This window comes from Schistocerca nitens, chromosome 8, assembly GCF_023898315.1.
Source record: "Schistocerca nitens isolate TAMUIC-IGC-003100 chromosome 8, iqSchNite1.1, whole genome shotgun sequence".
NCBI lineage: Eukaryota > Metazoa > Arthropoda > Insecta > Orthoptera > Acrididae > Schistocerca > Schistocerca nitens.
Window position 1 is genome coordinate 364419145 of NC_064621.1, and position 18627 is coordinate 364437771.

Genomic DNA, 18627 nt, shown 5'->3' on the forward strand with positions numbered 1-18627 from the left:
TTTACTTGTTTTACGGACTCATTCACAGCTTTCCCTTTTATTCACTCACTGTAAATTGTGTTATTATTTAAACACTACTGGCACAGACATTTACCAAGTAACAATCAAAAATTACAGTCTGATTGTTGACAGATTCATGGAAAACCCAGAGAACTAATGGATGTTCCATAGAACAATGTGAGAATTGAAAGGATGTAGTTACATTTTCCTCGAGTCATACTGAATCTCAACTTTATCTTCGATAGGGACAAAAGCTGAAATAATGAACTGGAATTTGGGCCAAGGCCAGAATTTGAATTTGGTTCTTTCGTTTATTGGGCAGACCTCTACACGAGGTTGGCTATTTTAGCCACAAGGCCAGGTTGATGTAGTATGTAAAACATCCACCAAGTAAGCAGCAGACCCCGGTTCAAGCCCCAGCCTTGGCACAAATTTTAATTCACTAGTTCAGCTTTTGTTCTTACCGAATGTGAGAACTGTTGTTTGGCAGATCATGAAGTTAATGTCTCTGTGTCTGCGTAAATATTGACTTTTCCCTCAGTGTTGACGTTTTCTTGGCACAGAAGAGTGCTCTACATTGGGAAAGTAAACAACTGGAAACTCTGCCTAGATCAGATTACTAAATGGATAGACAGCTACTTGTTTGCAGGATTGCTACCAGAGCGTCCACCAGAGAATGAGCTTGTTCACGCCTGTTTTTCTGTCAACTGTAGTCCTAAGGCTCTGCTGCCTCAGGTGCCAGTTGGTACGGTCAGTTGCAGTCGACGCTTGCGTCTGGTAATGCAAAAATCGCGTCATTACTCTGTCAGGCGCGTTATTTTACGCGCCAGAATGTCCTAAAAAAGTTGCATAAAAAACTGATAAGAGTTTTCCAACTCTGCTAAGCTTATCCAGTCTTGCACGTTGAGGTGCAGCGCATAAATACATCCAGAACGGAAGCGTCTAACTGTTGCTGCCGCAACCATATTGTGTGCGCAGACAAATGGAAACAGGTAACATCCACTTTCTCGAATTTTCGACTGTCTTTTTTTGCTTATAGTTTGTTTACTTTCCTTTGCTTACTATTTTGTTTTTTGTTTTTTTTTTTTATCGAGGAATAGGTGCGGATCGACGGCGCTTACCTGGACGTCGGCGCACCAGTCGTTGTTGCTGTAGTGCAGCGCCACCTTAGCGGTCACCTTGCTGAGGTCGTAGTCTGGCGGGGCGATGCTGCCGTACCTCTGGATGTTCCCCATCATTCCGTAGTCGTACTGCCGGAAGTAACCTGCAACGGTACGCGGCGTTCACGAACTTGTCTGGACGTTAGCTAAATTTATTTTTGCTAAATGAGAATGTTCCAACCTGTTCTGCAGACACGCTTACACTCCACAAATCAATACTACGGGGGGTAGTAACAAAGTTTTAACTTTCGCCCGAAAAAATAAAGCTACACTATTATTTTTTGTTTATATGTAGGTATGCGTCTGCATTCCGGGAACGCGCTGAAATACCCTCGCCTAGGTTTGCTAGGTCCAAAAATATTGCCGCGCGGAGTGGCCGCGCGGTTCGAGGCCCCATGTCACTGACTGCGCGGACCCTCCCGCCGGAGGTTCGAGTTCTCCCTCGGGCATGGGTGTGTGTATTGTTCTTAGCATATGTTAGTTTAAGTAGTGTGTAAGTCTAGCGACCGCTGACCTCAGCAGTTTGGTCCCTTAGGAATTCACACACATTTGAACATTTGAACCAAAAATATTGGGTTGGTCCATAAGTTCGTAGTGTTTTTCCATAGGTTACACATAACAGAGACTTTAGTCAGCAACAATTCAGAGTGTTTAAGAAGTGATGGTCAATAATTCACACATGGAAGGTACAGGCCAAAAGTAGTTAAAAGGCTCCAATAAACAATGTTTAGCAAATCAACCATTGCCGAGTTATCGCACTAATTCGAGTTGGGAACCAGCTGCAAACGCTGCTGGATACCACGGTATTTACATTGGTATCTCAAGGTCTGGGACTGACTAGCTGTTTGTTTACGCAAGCGTACTACTTCCTCTTCCCCCGCCGTGCACTGTGCCGTACCGGCCTCACAATCAGTTACTAAAGAGAATGCACCATGGACAGAGGTTACACCAGTGAAGAGTACGCTTACATGCACTTCATGTATGGCGAAGCGAATGGCAGTGCCCTTGAGGCTGCACGATTGTGTGAAGAAGATTTTGCTCTCCGCAAACAGCCCAACAGGCGTACATTTAGCCAGTTACTTCAGCGCCTTAGAGAAACTGGGAGTTTCGCACACCATGTAGGAGAAGGTCGATCCAGATCCATAAACACGATGCTGAGGAAAGGGTGTTTGCACTATACACGAACGTCCGCATACTTCAACAAGGAGGATTGCTACCCAAGAACATGTTCTGAGTCAAAGCAGTGTGCGGCGGATGTTACATCGGCAAATACTCTATCCACATCATTTCCAGCGAGTGAAAGCCCTACACAATGCAGACTTCCCTCCTAGACAGAATTTCTGCTAATGGGTGCAACAACAATGTACCCTGAAGCCCCAGTTTGTAGGCAGTATTCTGTTCACGGATGAGGCTGGATTTACCCGTGACGGTTTTTATAACTACCGTAACTGCCATATTTGGGCCGATGTCAATCCTAATTCAACACACGTACCACGACATCAGCAGCGTTACTCGTTGAACGTCTGGACAGGACTGCTCGGAGACCGCATAACTGAAACACACTTCCTTACCGCAGAGACAAACAGGACAGCACTATATGCGCATTCTGCGGACTGTACTTCCATCTGGAAGTACCACTGAACCAACACCTGGACATGTGGTTCATGCATGGCGGTGTTCCAGCAAACTTTCATTTAAGAGTGCGCCGACTTCTAAGTGGGTAGGTAGAGGAGGGCCTGTGCCATGGCCTCCAAGGTCCCCGAATTTAAATCCCATGTATTCCTGTGTGTGCGATCATGTCAAAAGCTTGTTCTACGCTACCGAGGTCAACTCTCATGAGAAATTACACTGGCGGATTGAAGCAACCTTCCAGCATTTAAAGAATTCTCCAGGACTGCCTGAGAGGATTCGCATCTCATTTCAGAGACGAGTTCAATGTTGCATTTAGCGCATGGACAACATTTCGAACGCCTGCTCTAACGTTTGAAGATACCATGTGTTCCTAGGTACTGAGGAACCGCAACAGAAAATGTGTTGTATCTCGACAACGGTAGATTTGTGGACCCATGTTTATTGGAGCTTTGTAGCTACTTTTGGCTTGTACTTTCCTTGTCTGAATTATTGACCATCACTTCTGAAACACCCTGTATTTCTCCTTTACTAGTTACAACAGTCTACGAACGCTGGGATAACTTCTCGATTTTGCGACTGTAGAAATAAAGTGGTTTTGAGGCGAAGAATTCGTCAAGCCATTTTCGGAAAGGTGCTTGAAGGTTGTTCGATAGAGAGAGGAAAAGGTTAAAACCCGAGGGCATAAGATTAGGTGAATAAGGTGGGTGCCGAATGACTTCCCAACCCAGTGTTTTTTGTCAGTCTAGCAGAATGCGGGCGGGTGTTATCGTGGAATAACATCACTTGACGCAGTCTTCCTGGTCGTTGTGGCTCGCATTGCGTCTGCAAGACGTCTCATTTGTTGACAGTAAATATCAGCAGAGGCGTTACACCTCGGGTAACCAATTCGTAGTACACCACATCGTGGCTGTTCCACCAGATGCATTACATTATCTGTTGTGGACGCTCGCATGTCTTTGTACGGCGAGTTGCTGCTTTGTTTTGGTTCAACTATTTCTTTCTTTTTCCATATGTTACCATAAAGACACCATTTCTTGTCGCCAGTAATGATACAGGAGATGAATGGTAGGTGTTGTTCATGTGCCAATGGATGACAGGCAAGCAGAGATGCACATGAGGCCACCCGCTGTTTTTTGTGATTTTGGTTTAGTGCATGCAGTAAACATGCACTCGATTTTTGAACCGTCCCCATTGCATGCAAATGTCACACGAATGATGACAGTTCATCACATCTGCCAGTTCTTGACCACAATGACTTGCTGCATCCTGGATTAATCCCTTTAAACTATCTTAATCAAATCCCGAATGTCTTCCTGAACACAGAAAGTTCCTACCATCAAAACGAATCTTCTTAAAACGAGAAACCATTTTCTTGCACTGCTCTGTCAAACAGCATTTTCCTCATACACGGCGCAAATGTTTCTGGCTCTCCGCTGCTGTTGCTTCTCTATTGAATTCAGTCAGAAGGATATGTCGGAAATGTTTCCGATTCCTCCAAAAAATGGTTCAAATGGCTATGAGCACTATGGGACTCAACTTCTGAGGTCATTAGTCCCCTAGAACTTAGAATTAGTTAAACCTAACTAACCTAAGGACATCACACACATCCATGCCCGAGGCAGGATCCGATTCCTCCACTTGGCCTTCCATTTTCTAGTGGCCACAGTCCATTCGCTATCTCCATATGATGAAATGACGATTTATAAACTTAACAGGTGTCATTTGAGTATTAATCTATTGCACAATAATGTCATATCTTTGCTCTCGAGCTGTTATATGTGAGCGAGGAGCGATGTTGTCAGCTGTATCGCAGAGTAAGGTTATCATCTTTGGTGTGCGCATAGGCAGTAGCAGATAGTGGTTAGCTGTATGAAAGTGAGGAAGCAGCTGTAATGTTATGTTTCAAATGTAAAGCCTAAATTTATCGATGTGTTTAATTAAGATGATTATGTAATGACAACTGATCTGAGGAGGGGGAGGAAGTGTAATGGAATCTTTTATTTACGTGAAGAGGAATTATAAGATAATTTTTTTGAAGTCACTTTTTTATTATTTTCACCTACCTTTCTCTTACAATTTTTAATTGATCATTGTTTTTCAATAAGGAAAAGGAACCAAGTGTGTTCCGAAAATACTTCGATTTAGTTTTTAGTTTTTTAAGAATAGAGAACCTCACGAGTGTCTCTGTGTAGATATAGCAATTTGCAGCTTTAGCATAACGGCGCGCAAGACAGAGCAGTACTGTAACGCGTTACCCAGATTTGCGCAGAATGGAGGTAAGGACTAAATATTCTGAGGTTTTTTTTTTTTTTATTCAATGAAATGAAATGTCGTGTGGCTACGGCCTCCCGTCGGGTAGACCAGTCGCCTGGTGCAAGTCTTTTGAGTTGACGCCACTTCGGCGACTTGCGTGTCGATGGGGATGTTATGATAATGAAGACAGCACAACACCCAGTCCCCGAGCGGAGAAAATCTCCCACCCAGCCGGAAATCGAACCCGGGCACCATTGCGGAGCATACGGCCGCGCTGACCACTCAACTATCGAGGGGGACATTTTATTCAAACAGGAATTTGTCATTCAGAGACAATTTCATTTTTCTGTGTTCTGTATCAGTTTTAGTTCTGGGATCCGGGATCAGTTTTGCAAAACCAGGTCGTAGTTTTCATGTCAAAGTTCATTACTCAGGCAGCTTATACCGTTCAAAATTATTGCAGTCAGATTATTCACTTTACCAGTGTTTAAGGCTTGCCTTCTCAGTACGACAGTTCAAATTTGTATTACGATTATTATTAGAAACAGTATATCAGTCAAACTTTCATTATTTAAGGAGAACTGTCAAACTCAAATAGCAACAGTGAACTACAAACATAAAATAACAATCGATAAATGAACCCAAAGCAAACATAATATCAACATGCAAAACAAAAACACCACGAACTTATGCACCAGCCTAGTAGAAAAGCCCAACTCGGCGTTATATTTAGCCAGATATTTTGCACTAACAGCCGGACTGTCTATGGAAATACAGTCAGTTGGTATTTTCAGTCGTTTATTAATTATCAGTAACAGTCAGTTTCATGCGAGGTCAACTTTAAACGTACTTAAACTAAAACGCAATTAGTATACAGCTTTATAATTTGGCAACTAACTGCTCAGTTTTTTTAATTACTGTCTCCCTGCTAAGCGCTCTCTCGAAATTTCAATAGCAAATCTCTCCGTGATGCACAACGCATCTCTTATAACGTGTGCCAGTGGAGTTTGTTGAGCATCTCGGTAACGCTCTTGCGCGACCAAGCTACTTCTTCGATGAAACGCGTTGCTCTTCTTTGGATCTTCTCTGTCGCTTCTAACAGTCCTACCTGGTAAGGATCCCATATTGATGAACAATACTCAAGAATCGGTCGAACAAGCGCCTTATAAGGCACTTTTTACATGGATAAGTTACATTTCCTTAAGAGTCTCCAACTGAATTCAGTCTGGCATCTACTTTTCTTACTATTTGCATTATGTGGACATTCCACTTAAGGTCGCTCAGGATAATTACTCCTAGATATTTTATGGTAGGTACTGTTTCTAGCAGTTTCTCATCAATAGTGTAATTGTAGAGTAGTGGCTTTCTTTTCCCATGTATGCGCAATATGTTACCTTTATTTTCGTTCAAGGTCAAATGCCAGAGCCTGCACCATTCATCATTTCTTTGGGTGTCATTCAGCAAATCGTTATTATGTTCTGCCTTTCCTACTTTCTTATACACAACCACTTCATCTGCGAACAGCCTTAAAGAGCATCGGACACTTTCTACTAGATCATTTATATACATTGCAAACAGTATCGGTCCGATCACACTTCCTTGGGATACTCTGGAAATTAGCTTTACCTCTGTCGATTTTGTTCCGTTAAGAGCGACGTGTTGAGTTCTGTCTGCAAAGAAATCTTGAATCTAGTAGAAAATCTGCTCCTATACACGATAAGCTCGTATTCTTTTCACTAGCCGGCGGTTGGTTGGTTAGCTGGTTAATTTGGGGGAGAGGACCAAACAGCGAGATCATCGGTCTCGTTGGGTTAGGAACGGATGGGAAAGAGTCGGCCGTGCCCTTCGCAAGGAACCATCTCGGCATTTGTCTAAAGCGATTTAGGGAAAATCACGGAAAACCTAAATCAGGATAGTCGGACGCGGGCTTTAACCGTCGTCCATCCGAATGCGAGTAACCGTCAGTGTGAAATGCTTTCCTGGAGTCAAAGAACACGGCCACAACCTGAACGCCGTTGTCTGCATCGCTATGGATCTCTACATCTACATCTAAATCCATGCTCTGCGAGCCACCTGACGGTGTGTGGCGGAGGGTACCTTGAGTACCTCTATCGGTTCTCCCTTCTATTCCAGTCTCGTATTGTTCGTGGAAAGAAGGATGGGGGAACAGAGCGAGCTGAGTTCCGCAAAATTTCTGTCAGCGGAATCAGTGTTGATTTATAGAGATTTTCGTTCTCCAAAAACATCATATATAAACAGATGAACTGCTGACTTATGTCTGGGGCCTATTGGGCTAGCGGTAAAGTGCTTGCTTGGAAGCTAAAAGGAGCTGGGATCAAATCCTAGTTGGGTAACTGATTTATTTTCAAGTCTTTGTTTTAACCTAGCCTTCACCTCCCAACAATGTGAGAAGTTTCTAGAAACAACACGTGGTTGGAATTCAGCGTTTAACTGTACGTCTACTTTCCCAGGGTGGATAACCGTGTTGGGTTAGGGACACGCAAGGTGCTGAAATGGTATCCAATAGACAGACTTAAGCCAGACATTTGAGCCACATAATAAAGTTTGCACGGAACCCTAGAACGCGCGTCCTACTCTCACTGTTTTTTAATCTCCTAATTACCATTTCACACTGCGTTCAGCAGAGGAACAGTAAGGAGACGATGGTTGTCCGTATCAGCATTTCAGTACACCCTGGCATAAAGCAATGTCTGTGAGGCTATGGTTTGGGACAATAACATTCGTAAAGTGGACTGATCTTCCCAGAGTGTGATCTAAACCCAATAGAATACTTTTGGGATTAATAAGAACGTCGTCTTCGCTCCAGACCCCAGCGTCCTAACCCACTTCTTTCTCCGGATTCGACTCTCGAGGAAGAAGGCTCTGTCATTTCTCCACAGTCAATCAGGTGCCTCACTGAAGATGCCTCCTGTAGAGTTCAAGCCACCACCATGGGGAAGGGTGAACTCACCCTGTACTGGTGTCCACTAATGGGTGTCCGGACACTTTTTATCAGGTAGTGTATGCACTCGAAGTCCCCTGTTAGTCCAGCATGATACGGAATCCACACACTTATACAGTTTCTAAGTAAGGGCTGTCCATTCAGTCTTTTTTGTAGAAAAACTGCGAAGTTAGTCTTGTATTAAGGTATGTGATAATAGCAGCTTGTAGAGGCATGAAGGGGAACTGCCAAACAGCTCAATGGTGGGTAAAGTAAATGACAAGAAAAAGTTACAGTTCATTGGTAACCGTAACTCGTTAATCAAACAGATATGAAACGATTTTGTTTCGTGATGAAGAGCATTGTTCATGTTTTGCAACAAGCTGATATTTCAGTGTCTGGACAATAATTTCACGTATGTGTACACTGATTGCGCGAAGCTGCAACACAGACATTTGTCTAATTTTTTAACTATACTGCTTTAGATGTATTATTTCGGACTGATTATATCAATGAAGAAATTGATTTAGTTCCGTGGATTGCTGTTCCATTTATAATCGCTATGTTACTTGTTAAATTCCCCTTAACTGCAGAAATTGAGACATTTACAACCTTCCTCTCAGAACATTGTCAACAAATCATTGGTAGGTTCGAACAATGACAATAAATCCCCGATAATATAGAGCATCGAACTTCCATGTATAAAAAAACTTCACTCTTCCTTTAAGAATGATTTAATGTGTTAAATACCTGACTTTAAGCACGTGAGCAAGAAAATGTTTAGATAAGGCTTAAAGCAAGGGGAAACTACAGCCGTAATTTTTCCCGAGGGCATGCAGCGCTACTGTATGGTTAAATGATGGCGTCCTCTTGGGTAAAATAATCCGAAGATAAAATAGTTCCTCATTTGGATCTTCGGGCTGGGACTACTCTGGAGGACCTCATTATAGGGAGAAAGAAAACTGCATTCTGCTGATCGGAGAGTGGAATGTCAGACCTCTTAATCGGGCAGGTAGATTAGAAAATATAAAAAGGGAATTGGATAGGATAAATTTAGATATAGTAGGAATTAGTGAGGTTCGGTAGCAGGAGGAACAGGACTTCTGGTCAAGTGAATTCAGGGTTATAAATGCAAAATCAAATAGGGGTAAGGTAGGAGAAGCTTTAATCATGGATACAAAATAGGAGCGCGGGTAAACTACTACGAACAGCACAGTGCACGCATTATTGTAGCCAAGATAGACACAAAGTCCACGCCTACCGTTGTAGTACAAGCTTATATGCCAACTAACTCCGCAGATGATGAAGACATTGAAGAAATGTATGATGCGATACAAGACATTATACAGATAGTAGAGGGAGATGAAAATTTAATAGTCATAGGGGGCTGGAAATCGATAGAAGGAAAAGGAAGAGGAGGAACAGTAGTAGGTGAATATGGGCTGGGGGTAAGGAATGAAAGAGAAACCCGCCGGGTAAAATTTTGCATAGAGCATAATTTAATCACAGCTAACACTTGGTTTAAGAATCATGAAAGAAGGTTGTATACATGAAAGAAGGCATGGAGACACTGGAAGGTTTCAGATTGATTATATAATGGTAATACAGAGATTTAGCAGCCAGGTTTTAAATTGTAAGACACTTCCAGGGGGTGATGTGGACTCTGACCACAATCTATTGGTTATGCACTGTAGATTAAAACTGATGAAACTGCAAAAAGGAGAGAATTTAAGGAGATGGGACCTGGATAAACTGAAAGAACCAGAGTTTGTAGAGCGTTTCAGAGAGAGTATTAGGGAACGATTGACAAGAATGGGGGAAACAAATACGGTAGAAGAAGAATGGGTAGCTTTGAGAGACGAAACACTGAAGGCAGCAGAGGATCAAGTAGGTAAAAAGAAGAAGGCTGGTAGAAATCCTTGGGTAACGGAAGAGATACTGAATTTAACTGATGAAAGGATAAGGTATAAAAATGCACTAATGACGCAGGCGAATAAGAAACAAACGCCTCAAAAACGAGATCGACAGGAAGTGCAAAATGGCTAAGCAGGGGTGGCTAGAATACAAAAGTAAGGATGTAGAGGCATATATCACTAGGGGTAAGATAGATACTGATTACAGGAAAATTAAAGAGACCTTTGGAGACAAGAGAACCACCTGCACGAGTATCAAGAGCTCAGATGGAAAACCAGTTATAAGCAAAGAAGGGAAAGCAGAAAGGTGGAAGGAGCATATAGAGAGTCTACACAAGGGCGATGTACTTGAGGGCAATATTATGGAAATGGAAGAGGATGTAGATAAAGATGAAATTGGAGATACGATACTGCATGAAGACTTTGACAGAGCACTGAAAGACCTAAGTCGAAACAAGGCCCCCGGAGTAGACAACATTCCATTAGAACTACTGACAGCCTTGGGAGAGCCAGTCCTGACAAAACTCTACCATCTGGTGAGCAAGATGTATGATACAGGCGACATACCCTCAGACTTCAAGAACAATATAATAATTCCAATCCCTAAGAAAGCAGGTGTTGACAGATGTGAAAATTACCGAACTATCAGTTTAATAAGTCACAGCTGCAAAATACTAACGCTAATTCTTTACAGACGAATGGAAAAACTGGTAGAAGCCGACCTCGGGGAAGATCAGTTTGGATTCCGTAGAAATGTTGGAACACGTGAGGCAATACTGACCCTACGACTTACCTCAGAAGAAAGATTAAGGAAACGCAAACCTACGTTTCTAGCATTTGTAGACTTAAGGAAAGCTTTTGACAACGTAAACTGGAATACTCTCTTTCAAATTCTGAAGGGGGCTGGGGTAAAATAAGGGAGCGAAAGGCTTTTTACAATTTGTACAGAAACCAAATGGCAGTTATAAGAGCCAAGGGGCATGAAAGGGAAGCACTGATTGTGAAGCGAGTGAGACAGGGTTGTAGCCTATCCCCGATGTTAATCAATCTGTATATTGAGCAAGCAGTAAAGGAAGCAAAAAATAAATAAGCAGTAGGAATTAAAATAAATGGAGAAGGAATAAAAACTTTGAGGTTCGCCGATGACATTGTAATACTGTCAGATACAGCAAAGGACTTGGAAAAGCAGTTGAACGGAATGGACAGTGTCTTGAAAGGAGGATATAAGATGAACATCAACAAAAGCAAAACGAGGATAATGGAATGTAGTCGAATTAAGTCGTGTGATGCTGAGGGAATTACATTAGGAAAAGAGGCACTTAAAGTAGTAAAGGAGTTTTGCTATTTGGGAAGCAAAATAACTGGTGATGGTCGAAGTAGAGAGGATATAAAATGTAGACTGGCAATGGCAAGGAGAGCGTTTCTGAAGAAGAGAAATTTGTTAACATCGAGTATAGATTTAAGTGTCAGGAAGTCGTTTCTGAAAGTATTTGTATGGACTGTAGCCATGTATGGAAGTGAAACATGAAGGATAAATAGTTTGGACAAGAAGAGAATAGAAGCTTTCTAAATGTGGTGCTACAGCAGAATGCTGAAGATTAGTTGGGTAGATCACATAACTAATGAGGAGGTATTGAATAGAATTGGGGAGAAGAGGAGTTTGTGGCACACCCTTACTAGAAGAAGGGATCGGTTCTGAGGTATCAAGGGATCAGCAATTTAGTATTGGAGGGAAGCGTGGAGGGTAAAAATCGTAGAGGGAGACCAAGGGATGAATATACTAAGCAGATTCAGAAGTATGTAAGTTGCATTAGTTGCTCGGAGATGAAGAAGCTTGCACTGGATGGAGTAGCATGGAGAGCTGCATCAAACCAGTCTCTGGACTGAAGAACACAACAATAACAAGGCTTGAAATTATTTTTAAAATTTGTTGGTCGTCGCTAAGTGCTGTCATTATCAAACGGTGGATAAGTGTAGTATGGGTAATTTTCGCACCACTTTAAGCAGAAGCTAGTTCGTCACGCATCTCGATATTTACGACGTCATATCTCCTGACGTATGTATGTACAATGCGATAATCTTGCAGGTACATTCACCTGCGTATGTGGTTACTGTGTGCACAGTGTGGTGCGAATAGAGTCAGTAGTAAAGAAGCAATAAACTAAAACGTCTTGCCTGATGCGGCAGTTTTACTGCACGAACAGCAAAAACGTCGTAAGGGCTAAACTTTTTTTCCTTTCAGCAATCTGTGGGGGATATCAGGGAGAAAAAGTTTCATAAAGTGTAAAGTTTGTTGCAAGCCCCTAAGTGCTCTCAGTTTCAAATAATATATTAATACAGTCTGGTTATTTCCACGGCATGAGCTACATTGATTCAAGAGGTATATACAGTTTCTAAATGTAAGACTTGTCTTACTGTGTTAAACCTTTAACATATGATTTTGAATATTTATGAGTAGATTATGACAACAATGTGAATTTTTAAATTTTGTCAATAATTACATGAAATCCTAAATTTTTTTTGCCCCTAGGATCCGTTAGGTAGTGAACCTGCATGTGGGACTGTACATCATGAACCATGAACCCCACGAACCGAGTTAGCAGTTTAGTAATACACAGGATGGTCGGAAACAGTCTGGAAAGCTTGAAGAGTATCGAAAGGGAGGCTGTGGTGTTAAATAATTGTTAAAAAAATCGTTACCCTGCGCCGTTTTACCCAAACCGGCCATCGCGCGCGCAGATTCGAGCAGCCTGCCACAGACAGTGTCGCCTAACTTGTTGTTCGTTTGGTTTCCTCAAACTGAACAAACTTAGCTTTTGCTCACCTACATTAAAATTATTACTTCGGTGAAAGGTACGTTCTAACCGGTAATGAGCGTTTGAACGAGTAACAACTCACGAACCCGCAGACGTCTCTCCATCACCGTATTTTAGCGTGTGCAGATGCTTTAATTCTCACACAATCTTTCCTTTTTTTAGACTTCCGTACCTCGGTCGGTAAAAACGGAACCCTTATAGGATCACTCTGTTCTCTGTCTTCCTGTCTGTCTGTCCGATGGTTAAAAACCCCTTTTGTCGGGAAAGGGTGGAAGTATTAAGTTGATGTTTATGCACTATGCGATAAAATGTATCAATGTATCCGGACACCCCAAAAACATACGTTTTTCATATTAGGTGTATTGTGCTGCCACCTACTACCAGGTACTCCATATCAGCGACCTCAGTAGTCATTATACACCGTGAGAGAGCAGATTGGGGCACTCCGCGGAACTCACGGACTTCGAACGTGTCATACGTCGGTACGCGAGATTTCCATACTCCTAAACATCCCTAGGTCCACTGTTTCCGATGTTATAGTGAAGTGGAAACCTGAAGGGACACGTACAGCACAGAAGCGTACGGGTCGACTTCGTCTGTTGACTGACAGGGACCGCCAACAGTTGAAGAGGGTCGTAATGTGTAATAGGCAAACATCTATACAGACCATCGCACAGGAATTCCAAACTGCATTAGGATCCCCTGCAAGTACTATGACAGTTAGGCGGGAGGTGAGAAAACTTTGATTTCATGGTCGAGCGGCTGCTCATAAGCCACACATCACGCCGGTAAATGGCAAACGACGCCTCGCTTGATGTAAGGAGCGTAAACATTGGACGATTGAACAGTGGAAAAACGTTGTGTGAAGTGACGAATCACGGTACACGATGTGGCGATCCGATGGCAGGGTGTGGATATGGCGAATGACCGGTGAACTTCATCTGCCAGCGAGTGTAGTGCCAACAGTAAAATTCGAAGGCGGTGGTATTATGGTGTGGTCGTGTCTTTCATGGAGGGGGCTTGCACCCCTTGTTGTTTTGTGTGGCACTACCAAGGCACAGGCCTACATTGATGTCTTAAACACCTTCTTGCTTCCCACTGTTGAAGAGCAATTCGGAGATGACGAATGCATCTTTCAACACGATCGAGCACCTGTTAATAATGCACCGTCTGTGGAGGAGTAGTTGCACAACAATAACATCCCTGTAATGGATTGGCCTGCACAGAGTCCTGACCTGAATCCTATAGAACATCTTTGGGATGTTTTGCATTGCCGACTCCGTGCCAGGCCTCACCGACTGACATCGATACCTCCCCTCACTGCAGCACTCCGTGAAAAATAGGCGGCAATTGGTTAAGAAACCTTCCAGCACCTGATTGAACGTATACCTGGGAGAGTGAAAAGGTTTCACAGCACAGTTAAGTGGAAACACCGAAAAGTGTTAATTTGTAACTACAGCACAAGAAAAAAAATTTTTTGCTGTTTGTTATCTGTTTATCCGTCGGTCTGTTAAGACCCCTTTCCTCAGGAACGGGTAGAGGTCTCAAGCTGAATCTTCTGTCACATACTAAGGTTTATGGTCCCTAGGCGGCATAGTATATGTAAGCTTCTAAGTCAATCCAGTAAAAAGATACTACCATTTACGTCACATATTTTGATACTCGCAAATACTCTCACCAAGACCTAAAGGGTATCTCCAGATGGCCTAGAATACTCAAATTTGACAAGAAAAAAGGTTTCACAGCACAATTACAGTAAAACTCCAGAAATTGGGAATCTATACATACATCATACAAAACAAAATTTGTCATTTGTTATATGTCTGTCCGTCCGTCTGCCCCTTTTCCTCAGGAACGGATAGATCTATCAAGTTGAAATTTGTGTCACTTACGTTGGTCCATGGTTGTTTGGTTATGAAAGAAGTTAAGCTTGTAAGTCATTGCAGTCAGAAGATATGGCCATTTATGTCACGTAATTTGACACTTTCAAAGTCACTCATTACAATGTGTAGGATATTTTCCGTTAACCAAGAATCATGAACTTTGGCAAGAAGCAAGATTTCACAGTACAAGTAAAGAAATAAATCACAGAAACGTTATCTGTAGTTATATCACACGAAAACAATATTTCTTTTGTCATTCGTTATCCCTGTTCAAAATTAAAATTAAAATAGTCTTGAAAGTCTTGGAATTCCCGGACTGATATCTTGCCAGTATCATTGTCGATAACAGGGAAAAAATCGTCAAGATTCTTTATTTCCATCATTAATGAACTGTCTATATACCTAATTAATAGAGAAGGTACCGTCAGGGCGCGAGTCCTACTAGCACCAGACCAATACTTTTTTCCAAATGGCTCTGAGCACTATGGGACTTAACATCTATGGTCATCAGTCCCCTAGAACTTAGAACTACGTAAACCTAACTAACCTAAGGACAGCACACAACACCCAGCCATCACGAGGCAGAGAAAATCCCTGACCCCGCCGGGAATCGAACCCGGGAACCCGTGCGTGGGAAGCGAGAACGCTACCGCACGACCACGAGATGCGGGCTACTTTTTTCCTGCTAATTGTTGGGGAGTGTTCCGTTTGTTGCGCTGGTCTGCTTTCTTACGTATTTCTCTTTTCACCTACCTTTTGTGAAAATATTTCGTAAGTACTGTAGTGTCTACACTACTAAGACTAATTGAGTTCTGTAACAAGTTTCAGCTAGTAATAGCGAATACCCTGTTCAAGAATCACAAGAGGAGGAGGTATACTTGGAAAAGGCCGGGAGATACGGGAAGATTTCAATTAGATTACATCATGGTCAGACAGAGATTCCGAAATCAGATACTGGATTGTAAGGCGTACCCAGGAGCAGATATAGACTCAGATCACAATATAGTAGTGAGGAAGGGTAGGCTGAAGTTCAAGACATTAGTCAGGAAGAATCAATACGCAAAGAAGTGGGATACGGAAGTACTAAGGAATGACGAGATACGTTTGAAGTTCTCTAACGCTATAGATACAGCAATAAGGAATAGCGCAGTAGGCAGTACAGTTGAAGAGGAATGGACATCTCTAAAAAGGGCCATCACAGAAGTTGGGAAGGAAAACATAGGTACAAAGAAAGTAGCTGCGAAGAAACCATGGGTAACAGAAGAAATACTTCAGTTGATTGATGAAAGGAGGAAGTACAAACATGTTCCGGGAAAATCAGGAATACAGAAATACAAGTCGCTGAGGAATGAAATAAATAGGAAATGCAGGGAAGCTAAGACGAAATGGCTGCAGGAAAAATGTGAAGGCATCGAAAAAGATATGATTGTCGGAAGGACAGACTCAGCATACAGAAAAGTCAAAACAACCTTTGGTGACATTAAAACCAACGATGGTAACATTAAGAGTGCAACGGGAATTCCACTGTTAAATGCAGAGGAGAGAGCAGATAGGTGGAAAGAATACATTGAAAGCCTCTATGAGGGTGAAGATTTGTCTGATGTGATAGAAGAAGAAACAGGAGTCGATTTAGAAGAGATAGGGGATCCAGTATTAGAATCGGAATTTAAAAGAGCTTTGGAGGACTTACGGTCAAATAAGGCAGAAGGGATAGATAACATTCCATCAGAATTTCTAAAATCATTGGGGGATGTGGCAACAAAACGACTATTCACGTTGGTGTGTAGAATATATGAGTCTGGCGACATATCATCTGACTTTCGGAAAAGCATCATCCACACAATTCCGAATACGGCAAGAGCTGACAAGTGCGAGAATTATCGCACAATCAGCTTAACAGCTCATGCATCGAAGCTGCTTACAAGAATAATATACAGAAGAATGGAAAAGAAAATTGAGAATGCGCTAGGTGACGATCAGTTTGGCTTTAGGAAAAGTAAAGGGACGAGAGAGGCAATTCTGACGTTACGGCTAATAATGGAAGCAAGGCTAAAGAAAAATCAGGACACTTTCATAGGATTTGTCGACCTGGAAAAAGCCTTCGACAATATAAAATGGTGCAAGCTGTTCGAGATTCTGAAAAAAGTAGGGGTAAGCTATACGAAGAGACGAGTCATATACAATATGTACAACAACCAAGAGGGAATAATAAGAGTGGACGATCAGGAACGAAGTGCTCATATTAAGAAGGGTGTAAGACAAGGCTGTAGCCTTTCGCCCCTACTCTTCAATCTGTACATCGAGGAAGCAATGATGGAAATAAAAGAAAGGTTCAGGAGTGGAATTAAAATACAAGGTGAAAGTGAAGAAGAATTAAATGATCTGCTGAACGGAATGAACAGTCTAATGAGTACACAGTATGGTTTGAGAGTAAATCGGAGAAAGACGAAGGTAATGAGAAGTAGTAGAAATGAGAACAGCGAGAAACTTAACATCAGGATTGATGGTCACGAAGTCAATGAAGTTAAGGAATTCTGCTACCTAGGCAGTAAAATAACCAATGACGGACGGAGCAAGGAGGACATCAAAAGCAGACTCGCTATGGCAAAAAAGGCATTTCTGGCCAAGAGAAGTCTACTAATATCAAATACCGGCCTTAATTTGAGGAAGAAATTTCTGAGGATGTACGTCTGGAGTACAGCATTGTATGGTAGTGAAACATGGACTGTGGGAAAACCGGAGCAGAAGAGAATCGAACCATTTGAGATGTGGTGCTATAGACGAATGTTGAAAATTAGGTGGACTGATAAGGTAAGGAATGAGGAGGTTCTGCGCAGAATCGGAGAGGAAAGGAATATGTGGAAAACACTGATAAGGAGAAGGGACAGGATGATAGGACATCTGCTAAGACATGAGGGAATGACTTCCATGGTACTAGAGGGAGCTGTAGAGGGCAAAAACTGTAGAGGAAGACAGAGATTGGAATACGTCAAGCAAATAATTGAGGACGTAGGTTGCAAGTGCTACTCTGAGATGAAGAGGTTAGCACAGGAAAGGAATTCGTGGCGGGCCGCATCAAACCAGTCAGTAGACTGATGACAAACAAAAAAAAAACTGTAGTGTCTTTTTCAGTCTCGCCTCGAATTCCTCTTCTTGGCAGCATCTTCATCTGAGAGTAGCACTTACATCCAACGTCCGTATCTGCCATAAGTGCCCATTTGTCATTTTTAAGGAACTTTTGTAAATCTCGTTTCAGCTTATTTTCATGATTTTTGCTTTATTTTGTTAATTTTAAGAGCACGCATTGAAAGCAATGCACCCGACTCGATAACATTTGTCATGTTTCTTACTTGCGAAAGTGTAACAATACAAGGCACATTTGACAATGGCAATTACGTCCATATTGGCCCATTGTGAAGTATAGGACTAGCTAGTTTTTTGTCAACAAAACACAGCCTCGCATGAAAAACGATTGCTTTTAAGCACATCCCATAGAAGCATAAGGCAAGAGATTTCCTTGTACATCTTTCGTTGCCTTTTGGTCCTATATCAAGCTCTTTGTAATTCAAACATCCTCTTTTTTTCAACTTTCTTCAACATCACATTCAAAAGGCTCTCCGTTTCTGTTTCTCTCTTTTCCTCGCCGCCCAAGCATACGGTGCCAGAATCCTCTTCGTAGACTCCCTTATTGGTTTATCTCTTGTTATACTTTACAGCACTTAGTCGATTCTCTTCGTGTGCCGCTTTGAGATACAGAGCTCCGTGAACCCTACGACCGAACGAAATGGCTCAGTGATTAGCTCACTAGACTGGCATTCGTGAGGACGACGGTTCAAATCCCCCTCCTAACATCCAGACATTGGTTTTTCCACGATTCCCCAAAATCGCTCACGGAAAATGCTCGAATGATTTCTTAGAAAGGATTTCCTTCCTCATCCTTCATTGATTTGAGTTTGTGCTTCCTTCTCCAAAGACCTCGTTGTCGAACGGCCGTTAAAGACTAATATCCTTTCTTTTCGATCCTAAGGA

General features: G+C 42.2%; 1 protein-coding gene across 1 annotated transcript in view; it reads right to left on the minus strand.

Annotated features, from left to right (window-relative positions):
* LOC126198778 (lipase 3-like) overlaps positions 1 to 18627 on the minus strand; it is a 76023-nt gene that overhangs the window by 15451 nt on the left and 41945 nt on the right. The window contains exon 7 of the mRNA XM_049935343.1: positions 1122 to 1264. Coding sequence (XP_049791300.1) covers positions 1122 to 1264 — 143 coding nt within the window. The remainder of the gene's footprint in view (positions 1 to 1121; positions 1265 to 18627) is intronic.